Genomic DNA, 27740 nt, shown 5'->3' with positions numbered 1-27740 from the left:
CCAGGCGGGGAAGCGGGAAGGACGCCCGCGCGGGGGGCCCAGGGAGCGAGTGCGGGCTCCCTCTGGCGGCAAAGCGGGGAACTGGGCAGGACGTCGGCAGGAGCAGCGGTGGGCTCCCTCTAGTGGGCCGCCGGGGAAGCAGGGAGAACGGCGGGGGCCGAGGGAGCGGCCGCGGGCTCCCTCTGGCGGGCCGTCGGGGGAAGCGGCAGGCCGCCGGGGGCCGAAAGAGCGGCCGCGGGCTCCCTCTGGCGGGCCGTCGGGGGAAGCGGCAGGCCGCCGGGGGCCGAGAGGTGCGGCGCGGGCTCCCTCTGGCGGGAAGTCGGGGGAGCAAGAAGGCAGGCGGGCGGGAGGACCGGCGGCGTCAGCTGGGGTCGGGCCCGTGACCCTTGAAGGTTTCTCGGTGGAGCGGGGGCGGGTGTTCCCAGCCCCACCCTGCAGTCCCGAGTTTTCCCTCCCCACTCCTTCTATCGAGGCGTCTTCCTCCTCCCCCCAGGGCTCTGTGAATTCCGCCGGCCTCCCTCCCCGGAGCCCCCCGGCCATGGCTCCTCGGAGCGGGGAGAGCTGGGCCCAGCAGCTGGCGGCCTTCCGGACCAGCCCCGCGGCCTTCCTGGCGGGCCCCGCGGGGGAGAGCCTCGCCGCCAACCTGCTGCGGGACCTGCGGAGCGAGCGGCTGAGCGAGCAGACCAAGGTAACGGGGCCGGGCCCGGGCCCTCGCCCCGGCCCCCCGCCCCCGGCCCCCCGCCCCCGGCCCCCGGCCCCCCGCCCCCCGCCCCCTGCCCCCTGACCGCCCGCTTCTCTTGCAGGCCTCGCTGCTGGCCCTGACGCTCGAGTACCCGACCCAGCTGTGGCCCGACCGGCCGGCGGCCGAACGAGCGGCCGCGGCGCTGCTGGACTTGCTGCCCCTCCTGCCCGGCCGGGCCTCGGCCCTGCGGCGGCCCCTGCTGATGGCCGTCACCACCGTCCTGGTGTCCGGGGACGCCCTGGGCCCGGACTCGGGGGCGTCGGGCCGCCTGCTGGCCCTGCTGCTGCGGCTGGCCGAGGGCGGCCCCGAGCGGCGCGCCTTGCGGGCGACGGCCTGCGAGTGTCTGCGGGAGCTGGAGAGCTGCCGGCCCGGGCTGCTGGCCGGGCGGCTGGGGCTGCTGCGGGCCCTGCAGGGCCGCGAGTCCGCCGGCCTGCTGCAGGCGTTCAGCCTGCTCTACGGCCTGGCCCTGCGCAACGCGCTGCGGGCGGGGGGCGTTGGGGCGGAGGGCCCAACCCCGGGGGGCGCCGCCGAGGAGGCGGGGGCCCGGCCGGGGGGCCGGGACCGGTCGCCGGCGCGGGGCGCGGCCGCCCCCGAGGACGCCAAGGAGCTGCGCGCCGCCCTGGTCCAGCTGCTGGACGCCTCCTACCTGCTGACGGCGCCCGCGCAGGCCGCCCTGCTGGGGCTGCTGTGCCAAACGCTGCGCCGGACGCGCGGGCAGCCCCCGGCCCTCTTCAAGCCCCAGCTGGTGCGGCTGCTGGGCACCGGCCGCGCCTGCCTCCTGCACGCCGTCCTGGGCCTCAAGGCCGCCTTCGGGGAGGCCCTGTTCACCGGCCAGGACGAGGCCCTGCTGCTGCGCAGGCTGGTGGCCGCCGCCCAGCACCCGTCCCTGCCCCCGCCCGCCCGCCTCTTCCACCTGCACTGCCTCCTGCACTTCCCCGAGAACCGGCCGCTGGGCCCCGCGGGGGAGGAGGCCGCCCCGGTGCTCCTCACCCCGCGCCTGGCCGCCGGCCTCTTCCCCAGCCTGCTGCAGGAGCCCCCCGCCCTGCTGGCCCGCCTGGGCCTGCTCTGCCTGCTCTGCCTAGAGGAGGCCGGGGACGAGGGGGGCCTGGGGGCCGGCGGGCGGACGCTGGGCTACCTGACGGGGCTGCTGGCCGGCCTGAGGAGGGCCGCGGCCCAGCCCCGGGCAGCCCGGGCCACCGCCGCCCTCTGCTTCCGGGCCACCTGCCTGGTGGCCCGCCGCTTCTCCGCCCGCCCGCGACTCCTGGGGGAGCTGAGCGGGGGGCTGGCCTCGCTCTACCGTGCCCGGCCCTCCCTGGCCCCCCACTTCGTGGACCTGCTGGACCAGGCCGGGGAGGCCCTGGCGGGCCCGCTGGGGGCGGCGCTGCAGCGGGCGGCCATGGAGGGGCCCGGCGGGCCCGGCGCCCTGCGCTGGCACCTGCGGATCCTGGCGCGGGTGGCGGGGAGCCACCCCCCGGGCCCCACCTTGGCCTTCCTGCGCCAGGCCGCGGGGCCGGGGGGCGACTGGGGCCGGGAGCAGGCCCTGCTAAGGGTGGGCCGGGCCCTGCTGCGGGCCGGCGGGGCCGCCGGCTCGGGCCTGGCCGACCTGCTGCGGGAGCTGGCCCGCTCCCTGGGGGACCCCGACGGGCGGGACCGGGCCCGCCTCTACTACAGCCTGCTGACCCACCTGGCCGGGCCCAAGGCGGGGGCGGCCCTGGGCCCCTCGCCCCGCGCCCCCACGCTCCGCTCCTCGCTGGCGGCCGAGAGCGCGGGCTTCGCCGCGGCGCTGACGGTGCGGGAAGAGGTGCGGGCCCCCCTGCGGCTGAGCCGCGCCGCGCCGGGGGACCCCGGCCCGGAGGCGTCGCGGCTGCGCCTCCGCGTGGAGGCCCTGGAGCCCGTCTACGCCCTGGAGTTGCGCTTCCGGGTCCTGGAGCCGCACCTCGAACCCCTGGCCCCCGTGCACCTCCCGCACCTGCGCCCGGGAGCCCCCTCCCCGCCGCTGCTCCTCGCCCTGCGGCCCCGCCGGCCCTACCCCGCCCGCCTGGAGGTCAGCGCCCTGTACGCCACTCCCGCCGGCCTCACCTGCCACGCTCCCCTCCCCCCGGTGCACGTGGCCTTCGCCGACCTCTTCCTGCCCTTTGCCCCGCCCGCGCCGCCGGAGGCTCGCGCCGCCCTCTTCGAGCGGCTCTGGGCCTCGTGCCTGCCCGAGGGGGCGGAGAGCCGCGTGTGGTGGCCCGTGGGGCCTGCGGAGCTGGAGGGCTTCGTGGCCGAGCACCTGGGGCCCTTCGTGGTGGCGGCCACGCCCCCCAGCTGCTTCCTCGTGGCCGTCCGCCTACCTCCCGCCTCCCGGCTGCTCCTACGGGTGGAGGGGGCCGGGAGGACCGGGGCGCGGGTGGCTCTGAGGACGGACGACTGGGGCCTCCTCCCCCACGCCGGCGAGTACCTGCGGGGCCTGGCGGCGGCCGCCTAAACGCCGGGGCCGGCGTCCGGGCCTCGTCTCCGGGCCGGCCGGGGCCGGGTGTCACCGCGGAGGGGAGGGCAGGGCCGGGCCTCCGGACAGTCCCCGCTGTACACTTCCTCTGGAGTCATAAAGCTGTCGATCGGAGTCTTGAGAGACTGAAACTTTTTCGCGTTACCCGGAGGGAAGGGAGCTGGGAGTTGGACCAGCCCACCCACAGCTCGCCCCTTCCCTCTACCTCCAGGAGACCCGCACTTAGTCTGCTCTGAGCTGCCACCCCATGGGATCCTGTACCCCCAGATGGGGCAACATAAAACCACTTTCCTGGTCTGGACAGCGGTGGGAGAAGAAACCCACTTTAGTAATTAGGGTATTGGTTAAGCGCTATTTGCTTGGAGCCCCTCCAGGGGACAGGGCAGAACACCCTGGCCTCAGAGGATCTCAATCAATAGCATTTACCGGGCGCTTACTACGTACTAAGCACTGGGGAGAGTACAATCCATCAGAATTAGCAGACGCGTCCCCTTCCCACACGGAGCTTACAGCCTACAGGGGCAACCGGACCTTAAAAATAAATTGCGGATGGGGGAAATTGTAGAGTTTAGAAGAGTGCTGGACACATTCATTAATTCAATAGGATTTATTGAGGGCTTACTAGGTGCAGAGCACTGTACTAAGCGCTTGGAATGGACAAATCGGCAACAGATAGAGACAGTCCCTGCCCACTGAGGCGCTTACAATCTAATCCGGGGAGACAGACAAAAACAATAGCAATAAATAGAATCAAGGGGATGAACATCTCATTAAAACAATAGCAATAAACAGAATCAAGGTGATGTACATCTCATTAACAAAATAGGGTAATGAAAATATATACAATTGAGTGGTTGAGCACAGTGCTGAGGGGGAGGAGCAGAGGGAAAGGGGGGAAAAGAGGGCTTAGCTGAGGGGAGGTGAAGGGGGAGTTGAGGGAGAGCAGAGGGAAAAGGAAGCTCAGTCTGGGAAGGCCTCTTGGAGGAGGTGAGCTCTAAGTAGGGTTTTGAAGAGGGGAAGAGAGTTTGGCAGAGGTGAGGAGGGAAGGCATTCCAGGGCAGGCAGTGAGAGGATGTGGCCCGGGGGTCGACAGCGGGATAGGCAAGAACGGGGGATGGTGAGGAGGTGGGCGGTAGAGGAGCGGAGTGTGCGGGGTGGGCGGTGGAAAGAGAGAAGGGAGGAGAGGTAGGAGGGGGCAAGGTGATGGAGAGCCTCAAAGCCTAGAGTGAGAAGTTTTTGTTTCGTGCGGAGGTCGATAGGCAGCCACTGGAGGTTTTTAAGAAGGGGAGTGACAGGCCCAGAATGTTTCTGCAGGAAGATGAGCCGGGCAGTGGAGTGAAGAATAGATTACTGGAGTGGGGAGAGAGTGGAGGAAGGGAGATCAGCGAGAAGGCTGATACAATAATCCAGCCGGGATATTATAAGAGCCTGTAACAATAAAAGGTGAGACCAGCAGGTTTGGGTGACGGATCGGATCGTGGGGTGAACGATAGAAACCAGTCAAAGATGACACCGAGGTTGCGGGCCTGAGAGACGGGAAGGATGGTGGTACCATCCACGGTGATAGGGAAGTCTGGGAGAGGACAGGGCTTGGGAGGGAGGAGGAGCTCAGTTTTGGACATGTTGAGTTTTAGGTGGCGGGCAGACATCTAGGTAGAGACGTCCTGGAGGCACATACGAAGTTCTTAACAAATACCATCGTTATTATAAGGCTATTACGTACAGAAAGGTTGGGAGGCTGGAGTACTCAAGGGGTCTACAGCCCCGTGCGGGGTGGACGCAGTGAGGGTTTAATCAGAGAGGGCCTCTTGGAGGAGACGCCCCCAAATTCTCAGCGAGGCTCAGTGGAAAGAGCACGGGCTTTGGAGTCAGAGGTCATGGGTTCGAATCCCGGCTCGGCCACTTATCAGCTGTGTGACTTTGGGCAAGTCACTTCACTTCTCGGTGCCTCAGTTCCCTCATCTGTAAAATGGGGGTGAGGACTGTGAGCCCCACGTGGGACAACCTTTCATTCAATAGTGTTTATTGAGCGCTTACTATGTGCAGAGCACTGTACTAAGCGCTTGGAATGAACAAGTCGGCAACAGATAGAGAGTCCCTGCCATTTGACGGGTTTACGGTCTAATCGGGGGAGACGGACAGACAAGAACAATGGCAATAAATAGAGTCGAGGGGAAGAACATCTCGTAAAAACAATGGCAGCTAAATAGAATCGAGGCGATGTACATTTGATTAACAAAATAAATAGGGTAATAAATATATACAGTTGAGCGGACGAGTACAGTGCTGAGGGGATGGCAAGGGAGAGGGGGAGGGGCAGAGGGAGATGGGGGGAAAAGAGGGTTAAGCTGCGGAGAGGTGAAGGGGGGGGTGGTAGAGGGAGAAGAGGAGCTCAGTCTCGGAAGGCCTCTTGGAGGAGGTGAGTTTTAAGTAGGGTTTTGAAGAGGGGAAGAGAATCAGTTTGGCGGAGGTGAGGAGGGAGGGCGTTCCGGGACCGCGGGAGGACGTGACCCGGGGGTCGACGGCGGGACGGGCGAGACCGAGGGACGGCGAGGAGGTGGGTGGCGGAGGAGCGGAGCGTGCAGGGAGGATGGTAGAAAGAGAGAAGGGAGGAGAGGTAGGAAGGGGCAAGGTGATGGAGAGCCTTGAAGCCTAGAGTGAGGAGTTTATGTTTGGAGCGGAGGTCGATAGGCAACCACTGGAGTTGTTTAAGAAGGGGAGTGACAGGCCCAGATCGTTTCTGCAGGAAGACGAGCCGGGCAGCGGAGTGAAGAACCTGATTCCCCTTTATCTCCCCCAGCGCTTAGAACAGTGTTCGGCACATAGTAAGCGCTTAACAAATACCAAAAAAAAAAAATAAATTCTCCCCACTCCTAGAAAGCCGCATTTGCCGCAAAGGTGGATCGGCTCGTTTAGGGGCGGTGTCCGATGGTTCGTCGTCGCCCGGCCTCGCCCAGCGGCGGTCTCCATTGGGCGGGAAGAAAGAAAGAAAGAGGGGGCGGGGCCCGGCTGCCACTCACCGGAGGCGGCGGGGAAGAGTCGGAACTACAACTCCCGTGAGGCCAAGCGCGCGCGCGCCTTTCCCGCCTTCCTGGAGCGCGAGGGGGCGCGTGGCCGCGGGGAGCTGGGCTTGCGCGCGCCTTTCCCGCCACCCGGGGCGCGAGGGGCTTGAGCGGGGGAGGGGGAGGGGCTGCAATTCCAGAGGCGCGCGGCGATGCCTGACGGTGCGGCCTCCGCCGTGCCCGGCCCCATCCACGTCGACCCGGCTTCCCTGCGGGCGGCGGCGGCGGCGGCGGCGGCGGCGGCGGGCGGGGGGAGCCCCCCGACCGCGCTGCACCTGCTGCCCTGCGAGATCCGGCACGACGGGGCGGCGGCCGTCAGCCGCTACTTCAGCCCGGCCGTCCGGCCCACGCCTTCAGGTTGGGGAGACGAGGCGGGCGGGACTACAACTCCCATGGGCCCCCGGGCGGGCCGCGGGGGCCGATGGGAGGCGGTGCCGGCCCGCCCGGCCTCACCCTCACCCTGCTGGAAGGCTCAGCGGAAAGAGCCCGGGCTTGGGAGTCAGGGGTCATGGGTTCGAATCCCGACTCTGCCACTCGTCAGCCGTGGGACGGTGGGCGAGTCACTTCTCTGGGCCTCAGTTCCCTCCTCTGTCAAATGGGGATGAATCCTGTGAGCCTCCCGTGGGACAACCCGATGACCCTGTATCCCCCCCGGCGCTTAAAACAGTGCTCTGCACTAGAGAAGCAGCGTGGCGCAGTGGAAAGAGCACGGGCTTTGGAGTCAGGGCTCATGAGTTCGAATCCCAGCTCTGCCACTTGTCAGCTGTGTGACTGTGGGCAAGTCACTTAACTTCTCTGTGCCTCAGTTCCCTCATCTGTAAAATGGGGATTAAGACTGTGAGCCCCACGTGGGACAACCTGATTCCCCTGTGTCTACCCCAGCGCTTAGAACAGTGCTCTGCACATAGTAAGCGCTTAACAAATACCAACATTAATTAATTAATTAAAATGGGGATGAAGACTGGGAGCCCCACGTGGGACGACCTGATTCCCCTGTGTCTACCCCAGCGCTTAGAACAGTGCTCTGCACATAGTAAGCGCTTAACAAATACCAACATCATTACAGTAAGCGCTTAACAAATACCAACATTATTTCCGTCTCCAGGGCCGGTGGTGTCCTTCAGAGGCCGCAGTCTGCGGGGAGAAGAGGTCCGGCTGCCCCCCGGCTATGTGGGGCTGGTGCTGCAGGAGCCCGAGAGGCCGCTAGACCAGGAGGAGGTGAGGCCGGGGCAAGGGGCCGCACCGCACAACCAGCGTGCCTTAGTGGAAAGAGCACGGGCTGGGGGCGTCACAACAAATCCAAGCGCTTAGCACAGTGCTCTGCACAAAGTAAGCGCTCAATAAATACTATTGAATGAACCGATACCACCATTATTATCCCCCCCTGCCCCTTATTCAGTAGTATTTATTGAGCGCTTACTATGTGCCGAGCACTGTACTCAGCACTTGGAATGTCCAATTTGGCAACAGATGATGGAGACAATCCCTGCCCTGCTCGCAGTCTAGACGATCGGCTGGGTGACTTTGAGCGAGTCACTTCTCTGTGCCTCAGTGACCTCATCTGTAAAATAGGGATGATGACTGTGAGCCCGTAGGCCACAGTGCTTGGCCTAAAGTAAGCGCTTAAACACCACCATTATTATTAGTAGATGGGCTCGGGTTGGCAGGTGACCCTTCCCTGTCTCATCCCCCAACTCCCGGGTCTCTCCCCACCTTCCTCCCTAGGAGCGAACTGTCCGAGCGACGACCGCCTTCAGCAGCTTTACGGCGTGGGGGCTGGAGACGGCCCCCGGCCCCGACGCCGGCATCCACGGAGCCCTGGTCTGGCCCGGCCTGGCCGCCGCGGTCAGTAAGGGGGGGCCCAGTTTGGGGGAGGGGGTGGGCATAGGGGAAGAGGGAGGGCCGAGCCCCACTAAGGCCTGCATCTCACCTCTTCTCTGATCCCACTGGCCCCGCCAGCTGTGGGAGCTTGGTCGGGCCCCAGGGATCCCAGCGGGAGAGGTCGGCCTCTCCCTACCCGGGCTGGGGTCCGTGGAGGCACTAAGCACCAGTCGGTCCGGGCCCCTCGTTTCAGATTCACGCGGCAGTGGACGAAGCCGAGCAGTGAAGCCGCAGGAGTCCCGCTGAAGCCTGCCTGCCTGCCCCCACCCCCGCCTCCCCAATAAAAGACTTTGCGGATAACCCGCTTGAGCCCGTAGCTTGGAATGACGCGGCCCGGCTCCCCCTCACAGTAAGAAGAAACGCCCGCCTCAGCCCGCCTGAAAGGACGGTTTTATTGCAGGTGAAGCAGACGGGCCAGGGCCGCTTCCCCGTCTCCGACCCCCAGCTTCCACTTTACAAAACACGACTGTACACCCTCTCCCCGGCCCACTGTACACAGCCCTCCCGCCCACCCCCCACACTGTACATAGCACTCCAACGCTTGCTCCCTCCGCCACTGTCAGAGTGCTCCAGAAGCCCCCCACCCCCCTTCAGTCCTCATTGGGCCCAAGTGGCTCAGCAGACTTCTCAGGGGGAAGGAAGGTATCGGGGCGGGGGGGTGTCACGCACCAGCGGGGCCCTCAGCCCCTACCCGGCTCTCCCCTTGCACCTTGGGCTCCTGGCAGGGGCAGACCGGCCCAGAGTTCCAGCGGTGGGGGCGAGGGGGACCCGGCCCACGGCTGGGGAAGGGGGTGGGCGGTCACCACTTTCCCCGCTTGCTCCAGTCTTTGGGCGTGAAGTGCAGACACTTGGAGTCGATGCGCAGGAGGCGCTTGAGCATGGCTCGCTCGTGCCCGTCCACGATGTCCTCCGACAGCGTCAGGATGTATTGGCCCTGCCGGGCGACAGTCAAACCAGGGTCGGGGAGGGAGGGGCGGGGACCCAGGCGGGCGTTGGGGGGCGGGGGGGTGCCCGCGGGACCCCTACCCAGGTCCCCCATCCACTCACCTTGTAGTAGTTGATGAGGTTGAGGTACTGCAGGGTGGAGATGACGTCCTCTTTCTTGATGCTGGTGATTTCACTGATCTCGCTGTTGGGGTGAGGCAGAGGTCAGGGGACTCTCCGCCTCGGGTCTGCCCCCAACCCCGCAGGAAGGGGAGGCGGGGGGTGGGGGGGGAGGAGGCGCTTACTTGATGGTGATCTGGGGCCGCTCCCCACTCTCCGACTTGAGGCCCATTAGGATCTCCAGGATGGTCTGGGACCAGTAGCTGCGGTAGGACAGCAGGCCCAGGTCGGAGAGCGGCTTCTCCGGGGTCCCCGTCTTGCCCTCCACCTTGGACAGTTCGTAGCCTGGGCAGGGACAGAGAGGGCCTTGAGCCGCTTGGCGAGGCGCCATCACCCGCCGACCTCACCTCTCCTTTCCCGCCATCCACTGAGCTCGGAGCAAAGCAGGCGCCTCCTCTCCGGCCGAGGCCCAGAGACAAGGAGCCTGGCTGGACCAACTGCCCCTGGGCCCTCAGGTGGGTGGGGGGGGGTGGGGGGGAGAGAGGAGCGAGGCCCGGGCCAGGGAGGACGTCACAGGTCTTGCCCCGCCCCCGGTCACGTGCGCACCCGAGTCTCCAGGCCAGAGAACCCCATCTAGGAAGCTGTGAGGGTTAGCGGGGCAGGGAGGGAGCTCGACCTCCCTGGCTCCCAGACCCACCCGGAGGAGCACGGGACCACCGCCATCCTTCCGACTTGCTCACGTGCCTGGTTACGAACCGGGCCCGGCCCGGGAGAGGCCGAGGGAGTCTCAGGGCACAACGGAGGGTGGGGAGAGGTGGGGGGTCGGGGGGGGCTGCCCAGCCCATGATCCCAGCCTGGTGATTGGAGGGGTCGGGGCCGGGGCCGGGCGGTTGGCGAACCCACCTATCTAAAATCATCTCTTCCCCCAACAGACTTTCCCTGACTGAGCCCTCGCCTACCACATTTGCCCTCCCTCCTGTGTCGTCTCCACACTTGGGTCTGGACCCCATAAGCCCTTAGATTCCCTTGCCCCCGGCACTTAGGTCTATAGCCTTACCCTCTGCCCTCTTCCCTCTCTGGAACTAATTATAACGTCCGTCTCTCCCACCCGTTGTATCAGACCCTTCCAACCGCTCGCTACTACTATGCCCTGCACACAGTAAGCCCTCCATAGATCCCAGGGACTGAGGGGGCCGTCAGTAGGAAGAGCCAGGGGAGCCGGCTTGTGGTGCCGGCATGAAGGAGACAAGTTCTATTCCCGCCTCACTCTTGTGAGTCTCGGAGCCCCGTCCGTCCGCCCGTCCTTCCGCTCACCCTCCCCGGCCCTGACACTCACTGAACTCGATGAGCAGTTTGCCGTAGCCGCGACGCTGATAGGGGGGTAAGGTCAGGATGCAGGCTACGTTGTAGTCCTCTGTCGACTCCTTCTCCTAGAGGGGAGAATGAGGGAGGGGTAGGGGGCTAGGGCCGGTGGGTGTGTCTGTCTAGAAGGGGTAGAGGTCGCTACCGATGGAGGGTGGTGCGTGTGGGGCGGGGAGGGCGCACCTTGGAGAAGTAGCCGACGATGTGGAAGCCTTTGCAGTCATACTCGGTCATGACGTAGAAGAGGAAGGGGTCGGTGTCGTAGTACAGGGTTTTGTGGTCCAGGAAACACTTGGCCAGGAGACACAGGTTCTGGGAGTAACTCTGAAATCGGAGGGGAAGGTCGGTCAGCCTCCCGCGGCCCGTCGGCCTCCCCCCCGTCCCGGCCCGCTCCCGGACCCCTTCCCCCGCTGGCCTTGTTCTTCCGACCGTCGATCTCGAAGAAGGAGATGGTGCCCTTGCGGTAGATCTCGTTGCCGGGGGGATGGCGTAGGTCACACTTGGTCTGAGGGGGAAGGGAGAGATGAGGGGTGGAAGGCTGCAGGGAAGGGGTAGGGAGGGAGGGAGGTGGTCCCCCACCCGCCCCGGTCAGCCGGACGGACCCCTGGCCCCTTACCAGGTGGCGCTGCAGACACTTGAGGCTCTTGCCGTACTTGAGGCAGAACTCGCAGAGATAGAGCACGGGCAGGGCGGTCAGCTCCTGCGGGTACGGCGAGAAGTACCAGGGTTTGAGGCGGTGGCGGCCCAGCTCGATGCACTCGATGTTCTTCATGCGCGTGACGATGTCGTCGTGGCTCCGGTCCGACACCAGGCTGCCCGTCATGCGGGGGGCCGACGGGATCCCGTCCGAGCTGTCCTGGGAGTCCTGCCCCAGGCGGGCGCAGAGCGGGGGGCAGTCAGCGGCCGGGCGGCCCCCTCGCGGGCTCCCCTCCGGCCCCCACCTCACCCTCACCCTCACCCTCCCCACGCACCTCGTCGGTGCCCAAGCAGTTGGACTTTCTCTTGCGCCCCGGCTGGGCGGCCGCAGCCCGGCGAGCTGATCCGTTCTGGGAGGGAGAGAGCGAGGAAGGGACGGACGGAGGGAAGGGACGGATGGGACGGTTGGACGGTTGGATGGATGGATGGATGGATGGATGGATGGATGGATGGATGGATGGATGGACGGATGGAGAGAGGAACAGAGGGAAGGACGGAGGGAGCCGAGCCCGAGGGAGACGGGCCGGCGGAGGCGGGAGCGGCCAGCCGGGGGGCCTGACTCCCGGCCCCGAGGGCCCACGCCTACCTGGGGGAAGACGGAGGCGGGGGCCGTCTCGCTGGGAACAGGGGTGGCTGGGGAAACCACTTCCACCTTCCGCTTCTAGATGGATGGAGAAGAGCATGAGAGAGGCCGGCTGGGAGCGGGACCTGGAGCCCCAAGGGCGGGAGGGGGTCTGAGGGGTACAGGAGGCACCACAGAGCTGGAGAAGGAAGGGCAGGCGCGGGAGCAAGAGCAAGGCCAGGGCTTTTGCGGCCCGAGGGTCGGGCCGGAGGGCCGGGCCGGGGCCGGGCTACCGTGGAGCGGTGGTTGGTCTGGAGGCAGGAGCTGGAGGAGAGGGGCTGGTCGGGCTCGGTGCCGGGGAGGGCCTCTCGCTCCTTGGGCAGGTTGAAGCGCAACGTGATCTGCACCGGGATGGGCAGGGTCTTCCCACTGGCTTGGGCCGAGGCCGGCTGCCGAGACAGAGGCAAGGTCTTCCTCTGACCGGAGGCGACGGGACCGGGACCGGGACCGGACCGGAAGGGGAAGGGAGGGGAGGAGAGGGAAGGGGGCGGGAGGGAGGGAGGGGACGGGAAAGACCCCGCGCCGCCCCGCACTCAACCGCTGAGCCCGCCGCCCTCCCAGCTCCCTCGGGCCCTCCCCCGAGCATGCCGGCTGGGGCCCCCAAGTTCCCCAACCCCCACCTGCCTCCAGAGACCCGCTCACCTGGCACCCACCGCCCCGCCCCCTTCCCCCCCAGCCTGCACGGGGGCGGCCCAGGGAGCCGGGGCGGCCCAGGGAGCGGGGGCCACCGGGCCGGGGCCGGGGCCGGGGAGGGAGCGGCTCTGGCTTGGCCTCCTGGGAGGTGATGTCTCGGCCTGGCGACTCACCACCTCCCTCTCGGGGGAGCCGGGCCGGGAGCCGGGGAGCCCATTCTTGGTGGGGGTCTTGGCCTCCTTCTTGGGGAACTGGATCTTCTTCAGGTCCAGCCGGTCGTGGGTCACCCACTCGTCCAGGCGCTTGTTGACTGCGGGCGGGAGGATGGAGGGGAGAGGCTCCACCCTGACACCTCCTCCTGGGGCCTCTCCGTCCCCCCGCCTCGGCCGCTCTTCCTCACCTCCTCTCGTCCTCCGCCCCCGCCCCCCGCCCCCCGCCCCGGCCCCGGCCCCGGCCCCGGCCACCTAGTTAGCACTCACAGTCGATGTAATGAACGTAGAAGAGCTTCCGGCCACTGATGTCTTTGACGCTGAGGATCTCGGCCAAGGCTGCGGGGGGGAGAGGCGGCGGCGGCGGGCTGAGGGACCGGCCGAGGGACCGGGCCGGGGGCGGGGGCGGGGGCGAGGACCCCCCCGCCCTGCTCGGCCCCGAGCCCCGCCCCCTCCCCTCCCCGCCCTCCCCCCGCCCCGCCCCGCCCCGCCCCTGACGTCACTCACGCCACTCGTCCTCGTTGTCTTGGTTCCGCCGCAGCACGGGCAGGCGGCAGCCTTCGATCACCTCCCCCTGAGGAGACACCGCGGCGCCGGGGTCGATGCCGGGAGGGGCGGCGGACCTCCCTCCCTCCCTCCCCCGCGGGTCCCCCCGCCCCGCCCCGGGCACCCGACTCACCACCTCCGCCATCTTCCCTCCCTCCCTCCCGCCGCGGCTTCCGGCCCCGGTGGCTAGGTCACTTCCGGGCCGCGGCTACGGCGGCGGCGGCGGCTACGGCGGCGGCCGCCTCCCCTCCCCCCCGCCCCCCGGCGGGGCCTCGCGCGCCGGGCCCTGGAGGCGGGTCTGGCGCGCGTGCGCGCGGAGGGGAGGAGAGGTTCCCCCCCCCCGGATGGGGGGGGCAGGGGCGTCACGTGACGGGAGCGCGCCGGACTCCCGGCCTCGAGACGGGACAGGCGCCTGCGTCACCCCGCCGCCCTTCATTGGCGGAGAGCGGGGCTCCGTCACGTGCCGCCCGCCCCCCGTCACGTGCCTCTGGGCCCCCGTCACGTGCCGCCGGGCCCCCGTCACGTGGCCGCCGGTCCGGCCCCCGTCACCTCAGGCGATTGTTGGTTGCCTGGCGGCCGGGCGCTCTGCCATCATCATCGTCATCATAGTGTTGGTATTTCTTAAGCGCTGACTAGGTGTCGAGCATTGTTCTAAGCGCTGCGGGCTTAGGAGTCCGAAGGTCGTGGGTTCGTGGCTCAGTGGAAAGAGCCCGGGCTTGGGAGTCAGAGGTCATGGGTTCCAATCCCGGCTCTGCCACTTGTCAGCTAGGTGACCCTGGGCAAGTCACTTCTCTGGGGCTCAGTTACCTCATCTGTCAAATGGGGATGACGACTGGGAGGCTCACGTGGGTCAATCTGATGACCCTGTATCTCCCCCAACGCTTAGAACAGTGCTCTGCACATAGTAAGCGCTTAACAAATACCAACATTATTATTCTTAATCCCGTCCCCGCCACCTGTCAGCTCTGTGACCTTGGGGCAGTCACTTCACTTCTCTGGGCCTCAGTGACCTCATCTGAGGGGAACCGAGATTAGAACCCACAACCTCAGACTCCCAAGTCCAGGCTCTTACCGCCGAGGCACACTGCTTCAAGACTGTGAGCCTCACGTGGGACAACTTAATTACCCTGTATCTCCCCCAGTGCTTAGAACAGTGCTCGGCACATAGTAAGCGCTTAAGAAATACCAACACTATTATTATTTATTATACAGGGTAATGAGGTTGTCTCACATGGGGCTCACAGTCTTCATCCACATTTTACAGATGAGGGAACTGAGGGCCAGAGAAGTGAAGTGACTTGCCCAAAGTCGTCACACAGCTGACAAGTGGCGGAGCTGCAATTAGAATTCACAACCTCTGACTCCCAAGCCCGGGCTCTTTCTGCTAAGCTACGCTGCTTCTCTTAATAATGTTGGTATTTCTTAAGCGCTTACTATGTGCCGAGCACTGTTCCAAGCACTGAGGGAGATACAGGGTAATGAGGTTGTCCCATGTGAGGCTCACAGTCTTGAAGCAGCATGGCGCAGTGGAAAGAGCCCGGGCTTGGGAGTCAGAGGTCATGGGTTCTAATCTCGGCTCTGCTGCTTCTCTGCTCTGTGACCCTGGGCAAGTCACTTCTCTGGGCCTCAGTGTCCTCATCTGTAAAATGGGGATCGAGAGACTGAGCCTCAAGTGGGACAACCTGATAACCTTGTATCTGTTCCAGTGCTTAGAACTGTGCGTGGCACATAGTAAGCGCTTAACAAATGCCATCAATATTATTCTTATCAATCCCCATTTTACAGATGAGGGAACTGCGGCCCCGAGAAGTTAAGTGACTTGCCCAAAGTCACAGAGCTGACAGGTGGCGGAGCCTGGATTAGAACCCATGACCTCTGACTCCTAAGCCTGGGCTCTTTCCACCGAGCCTTGGCCCATATCCCCGGGCCTCTTCGACCCATTTCCCGGGCTCCTTTGCTGCCCCGAAGGCCCACCTCCCAGCTTAAAATCCCCTAGATTCTAAGCACTTTGTGACAAACTCTGTTCTTGTACTCTCCCAATCGTTTCATTCATTCATTCAATTAATTGTATTTATTGAGTGCTTATTCTGTGCACAGCGCTGTATTAAACTGCTTGGGAGGGTACAATAGAACAATAAACGGTTACATTCTCTGCCCACAAGGAGCTTACAACCTAGAAGGAGAGACGGACATCATGATTGTATTGTCCTGTTTTTGTCCATCCGTCTCCCCCGATTAGACTGTGAGCCCGTCATTGGGCAGGGATTGTCTCTATCTGTTGCCGAATTGTATATTCCAAGTGCTTAGTTTAGTGCTCTGCACATAGTAAGCGCTCAATAAATACTATTGAATGAATGAGTGAATGAATGAATTTGTTAAGCATTTACTATGTGTCAGGCACAGTACTAAGCGCTGGGATGGATACGAGCAAATTGGCTTGGACGCAGCCCCTGTCCCATGTGGGGCTCACCGTCTCAATCCCCATTTTACAGAGGAGGAGACTGAAGGTCAGAGAAGTGAAGTGACCTGCCCAGGGTCACACAGCAGACAAGTGGCAGCACTGGGATTAGAATTAGACTGTAAGCCCGTCAAACGGCAGGGACTGTATCTGTTGTCGACTTGTTCATTCCAAGCGCTTAATACAGTGCTCTGCACATAGTAAGCGCTCAATAAATACTATTAAATAAATAAACTCGTGACTTTCTGAATGACAAGCCCATGCTCTATCCACTAGGCCATGGTATTTCCCATCAATACAAATAAATTACAAATATGTCCATCTGTATTACATCTGTATTGCATTCTGGTCTCCAGGAGGTACTCAATGGCTTTTGCCCCTGTGGGGGTGGGGGTCAGCACGAGGCAGGGTGGCTGTCCCCAGGGGAACAGGCAGGCCCAAAGGCAGGACATGGGTGAGGGGTAGGCAGCAACATAAATGGGATAGTGGTACATTGAACAGATTGGCATTAGAGGAGCAAAGTATGCAGGCTGGATTGTAGTAGGAAATTTGCTCTGTACACAGTAAAAGCTCAATAAATACAATTGAATGAATGAACGAGTAAAATGAAATCAGGGAGGTAAGGTAGGAGGGAGCAAGCTGATTGAGAGCGTTAAAGCCAGTGGTGAGGAGGAGTTTCTGTCTGATGCAGAGGTAGATGGATAACCACTGGAGGGTCTTATGGAGTAGGGAGAAATGGACTCCAGACTGTAACTCAGTGAGTCATTTATTGAGCACTTACCATGTGCGTGGCACTGTAGTAAGATCTTGGGAGAGTTACAATACAACAAAATAACAGACACATTCCCTGCCCACAATGAGCGTTCAGACTAGAGTGGGAGATAAACATTAATGTAAACACTTTACAGATATGGATATAAGTGATGAGGGGCCGAGAATGCAAGTTCACTGAGGGCAGGGAATATGTCTGTTATATTGTTGTGTTGTACTCTCCCGATCGCTCAATAAATGCACAAGTTCTCAATAACTACGAATGAGTGACTCAACATTTTTTTAGAAAAATGATTTGGGCAATAATAATAATAATAATAATTGTTGGTATTTGTTAAGCGCTTACTCTATGCAGAGCACTGTTCTAAGCGCTGGGGTAGATTCAGGGTAATCAGGTTGTCCCACGTGAGGCTCACAGTTAATCCACATTTTACAGGTGAGGTAACTGAGGCCCAGAGAAGTTAAGTGACTTGCCCACAGTCACACAGCTGACAAGAGGCAGAGCCGAGATTCGAACCCATGATCTCTGACTCCCGAGCCCGGGCTCTTTCCACTGAGCCACGCTGCTCAGAGTGAAGTATGGACTGGAGTAGGGTGAGAGAGGAGGCAGGGAGGTCAGTGAGGAGGCTGATGTAGTTATCAAGGCATCATATGATACGTGCTTGGATCAGCCTAGCAGCATTTTAGATGGAGAGAAAAGTAGATTTTAGCTGTTACGAAGGTGGACCTGACAGATTTGGTGGCCAAATGAATAGTTGGGTTGACTGAGAAAGGTGAGTCAAGGGTAGTATTAAAGTCTTGTGAGACAGGGAGGATGGTGGCGTTGTCTTTAGTGATGGAGAGGACAGGGTTTGGGTGGGAAGATGAGGAGTTCTGTTTTGGACACGTGAAGTTTGAGGTATTGGTAGGACATCCAAGAAAGCTGTCCTGAAGGCAGGAGGAAATATGAGGCTGCAGAGAAGGAGAGAGGTCAGGGCTGGAGAGGCAGATTTGGGAATCATCAACTTGTGACCTACATAGGCTTTAAGGCACTTCTTCAGCTCTGTTCTCATTATCCAGCCTCTTCTTCAACATACTCTAGTCCTCACTCTTCAGTCCTCTTAAAGCACATCTACTCATAAATTATGAACCCTTCGAGGAGAGCAGCATGGCCTATTGGATAGAGCATGGGCCCGGGATTCAGAAGGACCTGGATTCTAAGCCCAGCTCCATCTCTTGTCTGCTATATGACCTTGAGCAAGTCACTTCATTTCTCTGGGCCTCAATTACCTCATCTGTAAAATGGGGATTAAGACCGTGAGTCCCATGTGGGACATGGACTGTGTTCAACCTGATTAGCTTGGGTCTACCCCAGTGTTTAGTTCAGTGCCTGGCACAAGGTAAGCACTTAACAAATACTAATGAAAAAAAGGGACAGAGTCTGTGTCTAATTCCTGCCCCAGCATACTCTTTCCCAATAGTACAATGCTCTGCACAAAGTAAGCTCTTAATAAATACAATTTTTACTACTTTGCTTCCCCTTGCCTCTCTGTTGCCTTTCTTGCTGTGAATTTCCTCCCCGTTCAAATCCTTCGGACCCCATCGCTCCACATCTTCAAAACTTTCCTAAAAGTCCACCTCCTCCATGAAGATATCCCCAATTAACATTTCGTCCCCAAATCGTGTCCTCCTGACAGTATTTTTGGGGCACCTCCACGATTAATGTCTGTTTCCCCTTCTACAATGTAAGCTTGTTGTGGATGGGGAATCTGTGTCTGTTTATTAATAATATTTATGGTATTTGTTAAGCACTAACTATGAGCCAAGCCCTGTTCTAAGTGCTAGGGGTAGATACGAATTAATCAGGTCGGACACAGTCCCTGTCCCACATGAGGCTCACCCTCTTATCCCCATTTTACAGATGAGGTAACTGAGGCACTGAGAAGTTAAGTGACTTGCCCAAGGTCACACAGCAGACAAGAGGCGGAGCCAGGATTTAGAACCCATGACTTGACTTCCAGGACTGGGTTCTGTCCACTGCACTGTACAGTGGCTGGCACATAGTAAGCACTTAACAGATACCATTCAAAAAAGCAAAAAACAAAAACCCAAAGCACACCCAAGCACTTCTGCCCATATTGATTTTATTCAAGTGTTTACATTTTCTGCTATTTGCTCTATTTCTCCAGGCTCTTTTTCCTCCCATGTGCATTTTCATTCAGTCGTATTTATTGAGCACTTACTATGTGCAGACCACTGTACTAAGCACTTGGGAGAGTACAATATAACAATAAGACATTCCCTCCCCACAACGAGCTTACAGGTCTAGAGCGGGGGGAGACAGATATTAATATAAATAATCAAGTTGGACCCAGTCCAACTGCTGCCCTGATCAGTTTTCTACAGAAATGTTCAGTTCATGTTGCCCCACTCCTCAAGAACCTCCAGTTCTTGCATCAGACAGAAACTCCTCACCAATGGTTTTAAAGTCCTCAATCATCTTGTCCTCCTCCCACCTCACCTGGCTACCCTCCTACTACAGCCCAGCCCGCACCCATCACTCCTCCAATGCCAACTTTCTCACTGTACCTCGACCTCATAAATCTCGCCGCCGACCTCTCGCTCATTTCCTGTCTCTTGTCTGGAATGACCTCCCTCTCAACATCCAACAAACAATTATTCGCTCCCCCTTCAAAGTCTTATTTGAAGTCCCGTCTCCTCCAAGACACCTTTCTTGACTGAGCCCTCATTTCCTCTTCTTCCACTCCCTTCTGCATCATCCCGACTCGCTCCCTTTACTCAGACCCCCTCCTAGCCCCACAGCACCTGGGCATATATCTGTAATTTTTTGCATTTGTATTAATGTCTGTCTCCTCCTCTAGACTGTAAGCTCTTTGTGGGTAGGGAATGGGTCTGTTATATTGTTATCGTGTACTCTCCAAAGCGCTTAGTACACTGCTCTGCATATAGTAAACACTCGATAAATATGATTGATTGATTGATTGATGTCATGCCTCTGGCCTGGAACCTCCCTCCTCGTATCTGACAGATGATCGCTCTTCCCTCCTTCAAAGCCTTATTGAAGGCCCTTCTCCTCCAAAATGTCTTCCCTGACTAAGCCCTAATTTTTTCTTCACCCACGCCCTTTTGCGCTGCTCTGGCACTTGGATCTCCACATTTTATTCGCCTCTCCCTCGGTCCCACAGCACCCGTAACTTATTTATTTATATTCATGACCATCTCCCCCTCTAGACTGTCTACCAACATGTCTACCAACTCCGTTGCTTTGTACTTTCCCAAGTGCTTAGTTCAGTGCTCTGCACATAGTGAGCACTCAGTAAATACAATTGATTGATAATCTCCATTTTCCAAATGAGGAAACTGCAGCCCAGAGAAGTTAAGTGGCTTGCTCAAGGTCACACAACAGCCATGTAATGGATCCGGGATGTAGAAGAACCCAGAGAAGCAGCAGCGTGGCTCAGTGGAAAGAATTCGGGCTTGGGAGTCAGGGGTCCTAATTCTGGCTCTGCCACTAATCAGCTGTGTGACTTTGGGCAAGTCACTTAACTTCTCTGTGCCTCAGTTACCTCATCTGGAAAATGGGGATTAAGACTGTGAGCCCCACGTGGGACAACCTCATTACCTTGTATCTACCCCAGCGCTTAGAACAGTGCTTGGCACATAGTAAGCGCTTAACAAATACCAAAATTTATTATTATTATTATCGGCTAGTGAAAAGTGGGCCTGGGAGTCAGAAGACCCGAGTTCTAATGCCAGCTCGACCACTTGACTGCTGAATGACCAGGGCCAAGTTGCTTAGCTTCTCCGTACCTCAGTTTCCTCATTTGGAAAATGGGGATTCCAGGCGCTAGTACAGTGCTAAGCACTTAGTACAGGGCTTTGCACACAGTAAGTGCTCAATAAATATGATTGAATGAATGCAAGTCCCTTACTTAGATACATACTTCCTTCGAGACCTACAATCTCTCACTTAGATTGTAAGTATGGGACAGGAACTGTGTCTGACCTGATTTATTCTGTATCTACCCCACACTATGCTCGGCCCATAGTAAGTACTTATCAAATACTAAAATTATTATTAGATCTTCTGACTCCCAGTACCGTGCTCTTTCCATTAGACCATGGTGCTACTCACTGGCAAGTCCCTAGACAGCAGAGAGATGGTGTCTGTGTCACTACCACTGTGGAGAGCCCTGTGTCAAGCCTAGTGCTGTGAAAACCAGCCAGTAATAAATCCTGCCAGAGGCCAGGGCTAAATTTGTCCGGGGCAGGTGCCAGGGCTCTATACTTGGGCACTTCTGTGTTTGCTGTTTCCTTGGAGATGGCAGAATGGAGGTGGGGCAGTGGGAAAGGGGTAGGAGGGGGAGTGGGAGACAGGGAAAAAGTCCCAAAGTCTGGAAGGAGCTTGGCGACATAAGTCACTCAGTGGTATTTATCAACTGCTTACTGTGTGCAGAACACCTGTACTAAGCGTTGGGAAAGTACAATGGAGTTGCCAGGCATGATCCCTGTTCAAGAGAGATTTAACTTCCTTCTCAAACACCCTGCTCCCCTCCCCCTTCCCAGCTCTTGACCCTAATGACCTGGCCACAGACTTCACTGAGAAAATTGAAAGCATCAGATGTGATCACCCTAAAATCTCCCTGGTTCCTCCCCAGTCCCTCCCCATCCTGCTCCTTCTTTGAATCTCTCATCTTTCCCAGCAATATCTCAAGAGGAGATCTCCCACATCCTCTCGAATTCTACCCTCTCTATCTCTGCCTCCGACCCCATCCCTTTGCACCTTAACAAAACACATGCTCCCTTCTCTTCTTCCCTCCCCGACCACCATCTTCAGCCATTCACTTTCCAGTGGTTTCTTCCACATGGCTTTGAAACCTCCTCAAGTCTCCACTATCCTAAAAAAAAAAAACCCTCCTTGACCTCACGGCTCCCTCAGCTATCACCCATCTCCCTCCTACCATTCCTCTCCAAACTCCTTAAGCGAGTTGTCTTCCCTCCATATCCTGTCCTCCAAGTCTCTCCAATCTGGCTTGTGTCCTCCTCATCCCACGGAAACTGCCATCTCTAAGGTCACCAGTGAGCGCCTCCTTGCCAAATCCAATGGCCTTTATTCCATCCTAATCCTCCTCAACCTCTCAGCTACCTTCATCACCGTGGACCAGCCCCCTCACCATTTGTCCTGGAAGCATTATCTAATCTTGGCTTCACTGAGTGTCCTCTCCTGGTTCTCCTCTTACCTCTCTGGCCACTCATTTTCAGTCTCCTTCCCGGGCTCCTCCTCTGCCTCCCATCCCCTAACTGAGGGGGTCCCCCAAGGCTCAGTTCTGGGTCCCCTTCTATTCTCCATTCAACATAATAATAATGTTGGTATTTGTTAAGTGCTTACTATGTGCCGAGCACTGTTCTAAGCGCTGGGGTAGACATAGGGGAATCAGGTTGTCCCACGTGGGGCTCACAGTCTTAATCCCCATTTTACAGATGAGGGAACTGAGGCACGGAGAAGTTAAGTGACTTGCCCACAGTCACACAGCCGACAAGTGGCAGAGCTGGGATTCGAACTCATGAGCCCTGACTCCAAAGCCCGTGCTCTTTCCACTGAGCCACGCTGCATCTCCGACCACTCCCTTGGAGAATTCATTTGCTCCCACGGCTTCAACTACCATCACCATGCAGATGATTCCCAAATCGTCCCCAGTTCGGATCTGTCTCTTTCTGTGTGGTGCCGCGTGACCTCCTGTCTTCAGGAAATTTCTATTTGGACAGCCCATTCACATTTCAAACGTAATAGGTCTAAAACAGAACTCCTCATCTTCCCACCCACATTCTGTCATCTCCCTAACTTTCTCACTGTATCTCGATCTCGTCTAGCTTGCCGGCGACCCCCTCCCGCAATCGGCCTCTGACCTGGAACCCCCATCCCTTTCATAATACTTGTGGTGTTTTTTAAGCACTCACTATTCGTCAAGCGCTGCTGTAAGCCCTGGGGTGGATATAAGCTCTTCAAGTTGGACATGGTCCCTGCTCCACATGGGGCTCACAGAAAAAGTGGTAGGGAGAGCGACCATCTGTCATATCCGACAGGCCACCACTCTCCCCACCTTCAAAACCGGATTAAAATCTCATCTCCTCCAAGAGGCCTTCCCTGAATAAGCCCTCATTTCCCGTACTCCCTCGCTCTTTTGTCGTCCATGCACTTCCATCTGTCCCCTTTTTCACCCCAAAGCACTTACGTCCACATCCGCAATTTATTTGAATATCTGCCTCCACACTAGACCGTAAGCTTGTTGAGGACGGGGAATGTGTCTACCATCTCTGTTGTGTAGTATTCTCCCAAGCTCTGCACACATATAGGACAGGGACTGTGTCCAAACTGATGATTCTGTATCTACCCCAGTGTTTAGTACAGTGCCTGGCATATACTAGACTCTTAACTAAGCTCTTGCACTTGGATTTGCACCTTTTTTCATGCCCCCCACCCCGCCCCAGCCCCGCAGTTCTGTGGAGAAGCGTAGTGAGTCCAGCAGGAGCCTGGGTGTCGGAATGTCGTGGGTTCTAATTCCAGTTCTGCCACTTGTCTGCTGTGTGACAAGCAAGATGCTTCACTTCTTTGGGCCTCAGTTCCCTCATCTGTAAAATGGGGATTGAGACTGTGAGCCCCACTTGGGACAGTGGGGTCGGTCGGTCTCACCTTCACAACATCACCAAGATCCGCCCTTTCCTCTCCATCCTAATTGGTACCTTGCTGGTACAAGCTCTCATAATATCCCGGCTGGATTATTGTGTCAGCCTCCTCTCTGACCTCCCTTCCTCCTGTTTCTCCCCACTCCAGTCTATTCTTCATTCTGCTGCCTGGATCATCTTCCTACAGAAACGTTCTGGGCATGTCACTCCCCTCCTTAAAAACCTCCAGTGGTTTCCTATCAACCTCCACACGAAACAAAAACTCCTCACTCTTGGCTTCAAGGCTCTCCGTCACCTTGCCCCCTCCTACTTCACCTCCCTTCTCTCTTTCTACTGCCCACCCCGCATGCTCCGCTCCTCTGCCACTCACCTCCTCACCGTGCCCCGTTCACGCCTATCCCGCTGTTGACCTCTGGCCCACGTCCTCCCGCTGTCCCGGAACGCCCTCCCTCCTCACCTCCGCCAAACTAACTCTCCTCCCCTCTTCAAAGCCCTACTTAGAGCTCACCTCCTCCAGGAGGCCTTCCAAGACTGAGCCCTCCCTTTCCCTCTGCCCCCCCCCATTGCCCCTACTCCTTCTGCTCTACCTCCTTCCCTTCCCCACAGCACTTGTGTATATTTGACTATATTATTTATTATTCTATTTTATTAATGATGTGTCTATATCTATGATTCTCTTTATCTATTTTGATGGTATTGATGCCTGTCTCCTTGTTGTTTTGCTGTCTGTCTCCCTCTTTTAGACTGTGAGCCTGTTGTTGGGCAGGGATTGTCTCTATCTGTTGCCAAATTGTACATTCCAAGCGCTTAGTACAGTGCTCTGCACACAGTAAGCACTCAATAAATGCGATTGAATGAATGAATTAATGACAGGGACTCTGTCCAACCTGATTTGCTTGTATCCCCCAGCAGCACTTAGTACAGTGCTTGGCACAAAGTAAGCACTTCACAAATACCACAGTTATAATCATAATGTCCATATCCGTAATTTATTTATTTATTTTAATGTTTGCCTCCTCTTTTAGACTGTAAAGCTCATTGTGGGAAAGGAACCATGTCTACCAACTCTGTTGTGTTATCCTCCCCCAAGCGCTTAGTACAGTGCTCTGCACATAGTAAACTCTCAATAAATATGATTAACAAGTGCCATAAAAGACACAAAAATAAATGATTGATTGATTGATTAATAATTACACCCAGCCCTTTGAGGTCTCGGAATGAATGTCTCCCCCGGCCCCAAAGACTATAATCCCATTGCGAGCAGGGAAAGAGGGATATGGATTTTAATCCTGGCTGTGTCACTTGTCTGCGGTGCGATTTTGGGCAAGTCACATCACTTCTCTGGGCCTCAGTCACCTCATCTGTAACATGGGGATTAAGACTGTGAGCCTCATCATCATACGATCGAATGAATAATGAAAGTTGTTTATATTCCTTCCTCCAGTCTTGAGAGATACTCTCACCTAAACACCAATGATTATTATTATTAATTGTTGAAGTCTGCCTCTTCCTCTAGACTGAGCTGGTTGAGGGCAGGGAATGTGTGTGTATATTGTTATAGTGTACTCCCCCGGTCGCTTAGCACAATGCTCTTCACACAGTAAGCACTCAATAAATACGACTGACTGACGAAAGGCCCAGCGCGGTGAAGGGGGCTGCCTAACCAGGTGTAAACGGTGTTGGAGGACGGTCCGGTTGCAGGGAAAGTCCTTCAGGGCTGCCACGGAGGGGGGGGATCTTGATTCTATTTACTTGCTATTGTTTTAATGAGATGTTCATCCCCTCAATTCTGTTTATTGCTATTGTTCTTGTCTGTCCGTCTCCCCTGATTAGACTGTAAGCCCGTCAAAGGGCAGGGACTGTCTCTATCTGTTACCGATTTGTACATTCCAAGCGCTTAGTACAGTGCTCTGCACATAGTAAGCGCTCAATAAATACTATTGGATTAATGAATGAATTTCCACATCTACCTTTTCATTCATTCATTCAATCATATTTATAATAATAATGTTGGTATTATTGCTTGTTATTGGTATTAATAATAATATTGGTTTAAGTGCTTACTATGTACCAAACACTGTTCTAAGCACTGGAGTAGGTGCAAGGTAATCAGGTTGTCCCACTTAGGGCTCACAGTCGTCATCCCCACTTTACAGATGAGGTAACTGAGGCACAGAGAAGTTAAGCGATTTGCCCAAGGTCACTCAGGTGACAAGTGGCGGAGCCAGGATGAGAACACATGACCTCTGGCTCCCAAGCCCGTGCTTTTTCCACTGAGCCACGCTGCTTGAGCGTTTACCATGTGCCCCCACAGCGTGGCTTAGTGGAAACACCCTGGGCTGGGGAGTCGGAGGTCATGGGTTCAAAACCCACCTCTGCCACTTGTCAGCTGAGTGACTTTGGGCAAGTCAATTCACTTCTCTGGGCCTCAGTGACCTCTTCTGGAAAATGGGAATTAAAAAATGTGAGCATACCCCCACGCATAGAACAGTGCTCCACACATAGTAAACACTTAACAAATACCATCATTAATTAATGTGCGGAGTAGTGTACTAAGCACTTGGAAAGTATAATTTGGAGACAAATAGAGACAATCCCTGCCCAACAATGGGCTCAAAGTCCAGAAGGGGGGAGACAGACAACAAAACAAAAAAAATCCAAATACCACCCCCCGCATTGCCCTGACTTGCCCCCTTTCTCTACACACTCCACTTGGGTAAATATGTAATAATAATAATAATGTTGGTATTTGTTAAGCGCTTACTATGGGCAGAGCACTGTTCTAAGCGCTGGGGTAGATACAGGGTAATCAGATTGTCCCTTGTGAGGCTCACAGTCCATGGCTGGAGAAGCAGCGTGGCTCAGTGGAAAGAGCCCGGGCTTGGGAGTCAGAGGTCGTGGGTTCTAATCCCAGCTCTGGGACTTGTCTGCTGTGATCTTGGGCAAGTCACTTAACTTCTCTGTGCCTCAGTTACCTCATCTGTAAAAATGGGGATTAAAAAAATGTGAGCCCCATGTGGGACATTCTGATTACCCTGTATCTACCCCAGCACTTAGAACAGTGCTCTGCACAGAGTAAGCGCTTAACAAATACCATAATTATTATTATTACAGATGAGGTCACTGAGGCACAGAGAAGTGAGGTGACTTGCCCGCAGTCACCCAGCTGACAAGTGGCAGAGCAGGATTGGAACCCACGACTTCTGACTCCCAAGCCTGGGTTCTTTCCACTAAAAATGAACTGTGGTATTTGTTAAGCGTTTACTATGTGCAAAGCACTGTTCTAAGCGCTGGGGGATACAAGGTGATCAGGTTGTCCCATGTGGGGCTCACAGTTTTAATCCCCATTTTACAGATGAGGTAACTGAGGCACAGACAAGTTAAGTGATTTGCCCAAAGTCACACAGCTGGCAAGTGGAGGAGCTGGGATTAGAACCCGTGACTTCTGACTTCCAAGCCCGCACTCTTTCCACTAGGCCACACTGCTTCTCAATACCTAGATGTACATACCTATTTACTTTTATTAAGCCCTGTTTACATTTTGATGCATGTATAGATCTATAATTCTATTTAATAATACTAATAATGATGATGGGATTTGTTAAGCGCTATGTGCCAAGCACTGTTCTAAGCGCTGGGGGAGATACAAGGTCATGAGGTGGTCCCAGGTGGGGCTCCCGGTCTTCATCCCCATTTGACAGATGAGGCCACCGAGGCCCAGAGAAGTGAAGGGACCTGCCCAAGGTCACCGAGCTGACAAGTTTTTATTGTTTTGCTGTCTGGTGGGGGCAGGGATGGTTTTTCTTTCTTGCCCAACTGTATTTCCCCGGCGCCCTGTCCAGGGCTGTGCACAGAGTAAATGCATGGCTCAGTGGAAAGAGCCCGGGCTTGGGAGTCAGAGGTCATGAGTTCGAATTCCGGCTCCGCCACTTGTCAGCCGTGTGACTGTGGGCAAGTCACTTCACTTCTCTGGGCCTCAGTTACCTCATCTGTAAAATGGGGATGAAGACGGTGAGCCTCACGTGGGACAGTCTGATGACCCTGTACTTCCCCCAGTGCTTAGAACAGTGCTCTGCACATAGTAAGCGCTTTACAAATACCAACGTTATTATTATTCGTGGCTCAGTGGAAAGAGCCTGGGCTTGGGAGTCGGAGGTCATGGGTTCGATTCCCGACTCTGCCACTTGTCAGCTGTGTGATGGTGGGCAAGTCACTTCACTTCTCTGTGCCTCAGTGACCTCATCTGTCAAATGGGGATTAAATGTGAGCCTCACGGCTACCTGATCGCCCCGTTTTACCCCAGCGCTTTCTATTTATTTGCTATTGTTTTAATGAGATGTTCATCCCCTCGATTCTATTTATTGCTATTGTTCTTGTCTGCCCGCCTCCCCCGATTAGACTGTAAGCCCGTCAAAGGGCAGGGACTGTCTCTATCTGTTACCAATTTACCCATTCCGAGCGCTTAGTCCAGTGCTCTGCACATAGTAAGCGCTCAATAAATACTATTGAATGAATGAACAGTGCTCTGCACATAGTAACAAA

General features: G+C 57.4%; 3 protein-coding genes across 6 annotated transcripts; 2 read left to right on the top strand and 1 right to left on the bottom strand.

Annotated features, from left to right (window-relative positions):
- The first annotated feature begins 315 nt into the window (after positions 1-315).
- Positions 316-3298, top strand: AP5B1 (adaptor related protein complex 5 subunit beta 1). The gene is made up of 2 exons (XM_007656055.3): positions 316-688; positions 804-3298. The coding sequence occupies exons 1-2, from the start codon at positions 539-541 to the stop codon at positions 3207-3209; spliced, it is 2556 nt and encodes an 851-aa protein (XP_007654245.2). The 5' UTR covers positions 316-538; the 3' UTR covers positions 3210-3298.
- A 2989-nt stretch (positions 3299-6287) lies between these two features.
- RNASEH2C (ribonuclease H2 subunit C) lies at positions 6288-8475 on the top strand. Its single transcript, XM_029061242.2, has 4 exons — positions 6288-6649; positions 7398-7510; positions 8018-8137; positions 8367-8475. Exons 1-4 carry the CDS (start codon positions 6445-6447, stop codon positions 8397-8399), a joined length of 471 nt encoding a protein of 156 aa, XP_028917075.1. The 5' UTR covers positions 6288-6444; the 3' UTR covers positions 8400-8475.
- A 64-nt stretch (positions 8476-8539) lies between these two features.
- KAT5 (lysine acetyltransferase 5) lies at positions 8540-13483 on the bottom strand. 4 transcript variants are annotated; one of them, XM_029061238.2, is made up of 14 exons: positions 13419-13483; positions 13247-13313; positions 13010-13078; positions 12704-12840; positions 12131-12286; positions 11862-11936; positions 11551-11625; positions 11196-11444; positions 10995-11084; positions 10763-10903; positions 10554-10647; positions 9403-9562; positions 9221-9302; positions 8540-9107 (listed from the first exon to the last, which is right to left on the bottom strand). In XM_029061238.2, exons 1-14 carry the CDS (start codon positions 13428-13430, stop codon positions 8973-8975), a joined length of 1542 nt encoding a protein of 513 aa, XP_028917071.1. In that variant the 5' UTR covers positions 13431-13483; the 3' UTR covers positions 8540-8972. The 4 variants fall into 4 exon arrangements, with proteins under 4 accessions (XP_028917071.1, XP_028917074.1, XP_028917070.1 ...); XM_029061241.2 differs by lacking the exon at positions 12131-12286; XM_029061237.1 differs by having other exon boundaries at positions 13247-13445.
- Between the last annotated feature and the right edge of the window lie 14257 nt (positions 13484-27740).

The sequence above is a fragment of the Ornithorhynchus anatinus genome, chromosome 3, assembly GCF_004115215.2.
Source record: "Ornithorhynchus anatinus isolate Pmale09 chromosome 3, mOrnAna1.pri.v4, whole genome shotgun sequence".
Lineage (NCBI taxonomy): Eukaryota > Metazoa > Chordata > Mammalia > Monotremata > Ornithorhynchidae > Ornithorhynchus > Ornithorhynchus anatinus.
Note: the sequence above shows the minus strand (reverse complement) of the source record. Positions and strands in the feature narration are given on the sequence as shown.